At 46.0% G+C, this 8624-nt stretch overlaps 1 protein-coding gene across 1 annotated transcript; it reads right to left on the reverse strand.

Annotated features, from left to right (window-relative positions):
* Window positions 1–991: 991 nt before the first annotated feature.
* On the reverse strand, window positions 992–5630 carry LSM8 (LSM8 homolog, U6 small nuclear RNA associated). The gene is made up of 4 exons (XM_075929157.2): window positions 5484–5630; window positions 3493–3533; window positions 2828–2955; window positions 992–1239 (listed from the first exon to the last, which is right to left on the reverse strand). The coding sequence occupies exons 1-4, from the start codon at window positions 5512–5514 to the stop codon at window positions 1149–1151; spliced, it is 291 nt and encodes a 96-aa protein (XP_075785272.1). The 5' UTR covers window positions 5515–5630; the 3' UTR covers window positions 992–1148.
* Window positions 5631–8624: the final 2994 nt, after the last annotated feature.

The raw sequence follows: 8624 nt of genomic DNA on the forward strand, positions 1-8624 counted from the left end.
TTGCACATTTAAATGTGTAAGGACTCTGTTTTTGTATAGTAATTACTGCAACCTTTATCTCCAATGTTAATGATCTCTCTAGGTGAAACCTGTATTTTAATATTTTTTCACTTAGAAAAGGGCACTGTTAAGCTTGACAAGCTATTTTGCAGTGCACGGCTAGAGTTCCTCATTATTTAAAATAGCCCAATGCTTCACTTTAGAGAAAAATGAACAAATTGTTCTACTCTAACATTAACCTGTGCCAACAATAAGTAAAAAACTAAGGCTTCATAAAAAAGTTACACATTAGCAAACGATTCATTCTCTTGATTCAGGTTTTCCCCAGAGTTTAAGGTGCAAAAGGGATGGTTATTTTTGTCATAGAATTAAGTCTTCCTTCCATCTGATAACTCAGATTAAGGTCTCCTGTTCACAGTGAATAGATATTATAGTAGCCTCGTGATAAAAAGGTATGTTTATTTTGCAAAGTGATATTCAAATCCCTCAGAAGTATACTGAAGTTATGAGTGCTATGGCATTTGTGAATTGATGTGATTGCTAGAATGATTTAAGAAAAAAAATCAGCTGTTTTGGAATTACTAGAAGAGTGCAACAGTCTCATGAAGTTGATAAAGGCAAGTTTCCAGTACTTTAGAAACATGCATCACGAAACTTCCATATATAGGATAATATACAAGGATCCTACTATTAAACTTTCACTCCTGCACTCAAATCTGAACTGTTTGTCCAACACACATCACTATTCATAATACTGAAATATCACACATTAAAAAAACCTACTTATTGGCAGAGGTTAAACTGATTTGTGTATATATGCTGTGTAATTTACAAATCATAACAAAGCACACTTCACCCTCAACAGTAGCGATTTATGTTTCTACTTCACAAGTACCATTTAAGAGTCATTTACATATGAAGTGTCAAATGATTCTAAATGCTAATGCCTCCTGTATGTATACTTTGTAGTAAAATTATGTAAGAGACTTAATTAAAATGCAGATATTTTAATTTACATATCAAAGTATAACATTCACATAATAAAGTGTGTCCCAAACAACTTACAACAATTTGTAAAAATTCTTCATGCTGTTTTTTTAAATAATTCTATACAGCCAAAGTTTACAAAGTCCTTGTGTTTCTCCTTTTCAGTGTGCTACTGAGTTCAAAGGTTCTGCTCGAATATTCCCCAAGTCAAGTGCTGAATCTGTCTCTTCATCAATTTCACCAATAACCGCGCTACAAGAAAGAAAAAAAAGATTAAGCACTCTGGCTATATCTACACTACAGGGTTTTTGCAAAAAAACTGGCGGAGCGTGCACACCTCAAGCACATTTTTGCACAAGAAATTGACAGAACAGAGGGCTTTTGTCGGTAGAGTTATTTCTCTCCCCATGAGGAATAACTCCTTTTTGCGCTACAGTGTGCTGCTTGCACAAAAAGGCAGGTGTGGACACTCTGAAGGGGTTTTTGCGCAAGAAACCCCAATTGGAAAAAGCACAGGTGCTCTGATTCACAGAATGATCATCAGAGCTTTCTTGTGCAAGAGTGTCCATGCAGTGTGGATGCAAAAGTGATGTGCTTTGAGGTTTGGACACACTTTTGTGCAAGAAGTGCACAAAGCTTCTTGCGCAAAAACCCTGCAGTGTAGACAAAGCCTATTAGTAGAAATTATCCCTGGAGCAGGTATTTTAATTTGGGTGGGACTCTTAATCTAGGAAAATGTCCTAACTGCAAGACTGTGGCCTTATTTTAATTTGTTTTCCTTGGGCCAATGACTTCATTATCATCATGCATAATAATGTATATTCACTGGGCCAAGGAGAGAATAAGAATGACTCTATAGCAGTGGTCAATCGTGATCAACTGCTCAATCATGGGGAGTCTCCTAGTGGATTGTGACTGGACTTGGCAGGCTCCCTGTCTACCTTGCCCTACCTGCTGGCCCATTCCCAGGAGCAAGGCCCTGTATGTGTTAATGAGAAGGAATATGGGAGTAGAAGTCGTGGTGAGTTGCTCCTGCCTGCAAGCACTACCCCCTGCAGCTTCTATTGGCCAAGAGTGGGACACTGTGGCCAATGGGAATTAGCAGGGACGATGCCAGCATGCAGAGCGACGTGCCCTCTGCCCTCTCACTTCTGGGGCCACAGGAGTTTGTTGGCCTCTTCTGGGAGCATCACATAGAGCCCTGTGTGAATATAAATGTCTAACCAGAGATAGACACTGATATCCACTGATCTGAAGAGACATGCTCACAAAAGATGCTGTGACCAAAGGAGACAAATGTGATGCCACCCCTCTCAGGAGCCACTCCCCTGCACCAGCAGCTCCTCCCAGCCCTGCCACCACTGCAGCTGTATGAGCCCAGACAGGAGACAGAGCTGGTGGTGGAACTACCCTTCCTTTTGTTTGTTTTAAACCCGCTCCTTATTAATTTCATTTGGTGACCCCTAGTTCTTGTGTCATTGCAGAGAGTAAATAACTTTTTCTTATTTACTTTCTCTATATCTCTGTAAAATGTCTTCCTCATTTTCTAGACATAAGTGTGTACATCCTCATCCACACTAATACTGAGACACTTCTTGACCATTTCAGTAAGGGGCCCCAAAAACTGGAGACAACTATTTTAGTCATTCTAGAGATGTTTGCCTACTACATCAAAGGCCAAGGCAGTTTTGCTGTTACCGTATGTTCTGAACATGTGAGTAAAAATAATTTAGGGTTTCTAGGGCTATCAACCTGACATCTTGCATCACTACAGCTTTAATTTATAACATTAACTAATTGTGATTTGACTGGTTTAGAAAAAAGCAGCAGCTGTACTTACACATTATCTCCTCTAACAATATACAGTCCCAATACTACTTGTTCAACTCCTTGTGAAGAACTGAACACCCGTTCATGGCTTTCATCCAAAATCAAGTTGATGGTCTGATCAAAACCTTTGAGGGTTCCCTAAAAAGTGCACAAAAATTTTGAATTCCAATTATCTTTAAGTTTCTCATTTTAGGTCACAAGCATATCCCAGGTAGCAGTATATTATAGAAGAGTTAACAGATTTTATTCTGAGTTTTAAAGCTGAATAAACACATACTCTGTTAGAGACTGGAACTTGAAAACAGAGTCAGTTTAAGACAATTATTTACTATCATGTATTACAAGTAGCAAGGAGTTAAGATTAGTGTAACTTGAATATGAGTCACTTTTTTCAAGCATACTTTGTGCAGTAGAGAGCCCCTTATAAATAGCCAGTTTCACCATTTCTGCTGTAGTTTTCCTTGTTTGTTTTAAACTGACAGACTTTTAAAAGTGATGTCTCTTTTTATAAAAAAAATTACTTAGGTTCTGTATGAAAGATGAGAAATGTTCAAGATGAGCTGTTTCCAAGCTTTATTTGTTTGTAGCATCTGCCATTAGAAGTTGAATGTTCTGTTTTCTAAAAACTCACATACTCCAAGCAACACTATTTGCATAGTACTAATTTATACTCACCACAATCATTCTTCCATCAGAAGTAATAACTGCTACAGTGCCTAACAGTATAGTCAAGGAAATCTTTCAAAATATATATTCACAGCTTGAAACAATATGTTAAGTTCAACAAAATCTGTAATATAAATTATGAGGCAAGAAATTAGACTCTGTTCCTTAAGAATTTCTTACTCAAAAAATTGTTAAAGAAATCTGTTAACTGAGTGATGAAATCAACCTCTGAAATTAGCAGTCATCTAGGTAATTTTTTTTGTTTGGTCAAACCAGCATCACACTGTTTTCCTTTTTTCCTAAAGGCTGGAGAACTATACAGGCAGTCCCCTAGTTACGCGGATCCGACTTATGTCGGATCCGCAGTTACGAACGGGGCCTGTCTCCCTGGTCTCCAGCAGACCAGGAAGAGGAAGCAAAGCGGCGGAGGCTGTCCGCTGCCCACGTGTTCCGCCGCTTTGCTCCCCGTCCCCCTGGTCTGCAGACCAGGGAGACGGGGAGCAAAGCAGAGCAAAGCCAAGGAGCCCAAGGGCAGCAGGACAGCCACGGCGTGTCTGGGCTGTCCCGCTGCCCCCGGGCTCCGCGGCTTTGCTCCGGACGCCTGTGGTACAGCAGCTGGGGCGCTGCCGGTTGGTCCCGTAGCGCCGCTCTGGGCGCTACTGGACCAACCCGGCAGCACCCCAGCTGCTCTGCCCCAGGCGTCCTGATTCAGCCACTGCTGGTCAGTTTCAGCAGCGTCTGAATCAGGACGCCTGGGGCAGAGCAGCTTGGGTGCTGCTGGGTTGGTCCAGTAGCGCCGAGGAGCGGCGGCGCTACTGGACCAACCCAGCAGCACCCCAGCTGCTCTGCCCCAGGCGTCCCCAAGTCAGCCGCTGCTGAAACTGACCAGTGGCTGACTACAGGAAGCCCCTGCCCCGGGCTTCCTGGAATCAGCCGCTGATCAGTTTCAGCAGCAGGTGACTTGGGGATGCCTGGGGTTTTTAAGTTGAATCTGTATGTAAGTCAGAACTGGCGTCCAGATTCAGACGCTGTTGAAACTGATCAGTTTCAGCAGCGGCTGAATCTGGACGCCAGTTCCGACTTACATACAGATTCAACTTAAGAACAAACCTACAGTCCCTATCTTGTACGTAACCCGGGGACTGCCTGTATAGCAAAGTGGCCTTTAACTCAAGGCACTGATTGTTCAAATGTAAGGAGTCAGATGAGGAGGAACTAAAGGTTTATCCCACATTGCCCTCATGATATTTTCCTGTCCCATGTCCACTAATTGTACTCACAGAAAGCAGCAGACCCCCAAATATTGAGGAAAGCATTTTTCTTTGTCACCTGGCCAGTGTCAGCCACCCTGTCTAGGCTGACTCCCTAAAGAGTTTTGGTTATGCCCCCCATCTCTGTTTCTGACTCTGGACTACAGATTCACTAGATGTAAGACCAGAATTGGATCATTAGAGTAACGAGTCTGATCTGCAGGTCCCAGCTCACCCCGTACTGACCATCATTTGTGCTGGGCACATTACTCCAAGTAACGAACAGTCTTCCCTTCAAAACACCCCGAGATGCTGATTCGGGCGCATCCCTGGCTGGTCTGTGAGACAATCACCCTGACAACTAAACGCTCCTGCCCTCGTTTCAAGCTGCGTGTTCAGCCTCGGAGCCCCGCCGGGGTCACTCTCATTGTCCCCGTTTTCCAACTGGGTAAACTGAGGCACTGGCAGCGACTTGCCCCATGGCACCTAACTGGGCAGAGCCAAGTCCCAGCTCAGTGCTCTGCCCACTAGGCCGCGCTGCCCCCACGCCAGGCGTCCCCGGGAGGTCTCTCAAGGCACCGTGAGCAGCAATGGCTCAGCCCCATCCCCGCACAGCCCGGACCAGCTGAGCCGGCCGGCACGGGGCGGGGAGCCTCCCATACAGGTCGCCGCCGAGACCCTCAGGGAAAGGGGGAGCAGGGCGCTGTAATCCCCCCCCCCCCCGAGCCGCCCCCGCCGGCGGAAGGATACGGTTAATGTAGTTCTCCAGCGCCGAGGTCATGGCAGCGACGGATCCGTCCCGCGCTCTCTCTAGCACCGGGCCCTCAACCGCTTCCCGCGAGACTTCCCGGGTTCCCGCGCCAAACGTTCAGAGACGCCGCTGGCTCGCCTCGCTGCGCACGCGCGCGCATGACACCAGTTGAGGGAAGGGGGGGGGCTGTGTTTCTTTGCGGTGGCCGCCAGGCGTTTCCTGCGGCCGTTACAGTCTCTGGGCAAAGCGCTGGCCCCTCCCCCGCGAAGCCAGGCGAGACGCAAGGCTGAAGGAGCTGGGGGGGCGGGATCCTGGCCACCCCCCAGCCGTGTGCTCCAGCCCTGGCTGCCGGTGCCGACTCTGGGCTCCGGCACGTCGGGCTCCGGGTTCAGCTCCTGGGCCGCGCGGCGCCCGGCTTGTCTCTGGGCTCGCTGGGCAGGCCCCGCCCCACCGCCTTGGCCAGGCGGCAGCAGGTTCTGACCCAGCCTCCAACTCCAGCTTCTGGCCCCGGCCCGGCCCGCGGGCACTGACCCCTCCCCCCATCTCATGGCAGCGGGCGCCAACCCCCGGCTCCAGACGGCGGCGGGGCTCAGCCCCCCCAACCTGCATCCATCACCCCATTGCCCCGGGCTCCCGCTGCGCCCTCAGCCCAGCATCTGTTCCGCCATGGGCCCCACTGCCGCCCCCACCGCCCCCCTCAGGCCCTCGCCCCTGTCCAGGGGTTAATTAGTCCTGAGGAAAGTGCTGTTGTTAAACATTCAAGTACCGCTTTTCTCAGCAGACACACTAGTTTGCTGGGAAGCTGTGAAAAGTGACACTTGTATGTAGGTTAATATCCCTTATCCTTTTTCACAGCCTCCCAGGTGGCTATCAGGTGTCTGGTGAAAAGTGATTATTAAACAAATATAAATATCACTGATCACAGTATTTGTTTATTATTACGTCTGCGAAATAACCCTACATACATACATTGCAATGATCTGGATGTGCAAACGTGTGTATATTAATTTGTTTTTTCTTAAATTCAGAAGTGAACTTAAGCTTAAGCTCTGGCAACAGCTGGCTGAGCTGCAGCAAAAGCCAGCAAGGAGCTATTCAAAGAGCTGGCAGGGACCCAGGTTTCCATAGACAGTACCTGTAATAAATTTTAAATTACTTAAATCCCTGTTTACATTAATTTCTTATTTTATGAAAGATGTTAGCATGACCACCAGCAAGAGTTGATGGCCACAATCTGAGGCCACCAAAATGCTTGTTGTGAGAATCACTAGCCTTGACTATCTTTTAGGAAGAATTCTTGCTATGATGGAAGTGTTACAGAGGTACCTGAATGTTATTGGAGGCAGAATACAACTCTCCTCTTCAGTATCAGGTGGCCTCAGTATGGACACTAAATGCAGGCCTTGGGAGCTCTGTGTTGTAGCCTTACTCATTTTCTTATCTGTGTATCTCAGGCAGGTAGCAGCCTCCTGTCAGGCTACATGCTAACTTGATCTCAGTGACCTAATTGTGGCACATTCGGAGGGGAAAAAAACAACAAATGGTCTGGTAGCACTTTATAGACCAACAAAACATGTAGCTGGTATCATGAGTTTTCGTGGGGACATCCTACTTCTTCTGATGATGGGAGTTATGAGTTGGGGATATGAAAAATCGAAATAAATAGGAGAGGGGAGGGGGAGAAAAAGAAAAAAGGAAGGGGGGATGTGAGACAGAGCATCATTAAGTATCTGGAGAATGGGTACTTAAACCTAAGCAGATAAAAATCAAAGTCAATAGATAAGATTGCTAAGACAGAAAGGATACCACTCAGAGAGCTGTTAGCACCTTCAATGGATACTAAGTAGGTAGTGTCCTAGCCAGCCCATATCACTATTGGGTCCATTAGCATGTGAACTGAATTTGTGGATGAACTGTGATTCCAGTTCTTCCCTATGTATCTGGCTTATGGAGCTGGCCTGTGACAAGACAGCCACTTGCAGGTCTGTAAAACTGTGGTTAGGCAAACAGAAATATTCACTAATAGGCTTCTGTATGTTCCCTTTACGTATATCTGATATGTGTCCATTGATTCTTTCCTGCAGAGACCGTCCTGTTTGTCCAGTATATATTGCAGTGGGGCACTGCTGGCATTTGATGGCATAGATTAAATTACTAGATGTGCAGTCAAATGACCCTTTGATTTTGTGGCTTATGTTGTTTGCTCCAGTTATGAATTCGTCAGTGTAGATATGTGGGCAGAGTTGGCATCTTTTTTGGTCGCAGGGCTGGGTTCCTGGAGGCTTATGATGTGGTTGTGTGGCATAGTTATCAGAAAGAATACGTTTCAGGTTAGGGGTTTGTCTGTAAGCAAGAATAGGTTTTTCTCCTAAGGCCTCTGAGAGTGAGGGATCATTTTCCAAGATGGGTTGTAAATTGTGTGTAATGTGTTGGAGGGGTCTGAGTTGTGAACTGTAGGTAACAAGAAGAATTCTGTTATTTTCTCTTTTGGGCCTGTCTTGAAGTAGTTGATGTCTGGGTATTTTTTTGTCTCTGTCAGTTTGTTTTTTCACTTCCCCAGTATTTCAGTTTTAGGAATGCTCTGTAAAGATCCTGTAGGTGATTGTCTCTGTCGGTGGGGTCGGAGAAAATCCAGTTGTATCGTAGGGCTTGGCTGTATACAATCGACTGAAAAATGTGTCTGGGATGGAAGCTGGAAGCATGAAGGTAAGTGTAGCATTCGGTGGATTTATGATATAGGGTGGTAGAAATTTGTCCATTATTTAATTGTACTGTAGTGTCCAGGAAGTGGATTTCCCTTGTGGACTGGCCCAGGCTGAGGTTGATAGTAGGGTAGAAGTTGTTGAAATCCTTGTGGAATTATTTAAGAGTGTCTTTTCCGTGGGTCCATATGATGAAGATGTCATCGATGTAGTGTACGTAAAGTAGGGATATTAGGGGGCGAGAGCTGAGGAAACGTTCAAGGTCAGCCATAAAGATGTTGGCATATTGTGGTGCCATGCGAGTGCCTGTGGCTGTGCCGCTAATTTGGAGATAGAAATTGTTTCTGAACTGGAAGTAGTTGTGGGTGAGAACAAAGTTGCAGAGCTCTGTAACCAGGTGTGCACTGTTGTTATCGGGGCAGAGGCATAGCGAGGGTG

This window comes from Pelodiscus sinensis, chromosome 1 (genome assembly GCF_052426305.1).
Source record: "Pelodiscus sinensis isolate ZL-2025 chromosome 1, ASM5242630v1, whole genome shotgun sequence".
NCBI lineage: Eukaryota > Metazoa > Chordata > Testudines > Trionychidae > Pelodiscus > Pelodiscus sinensis.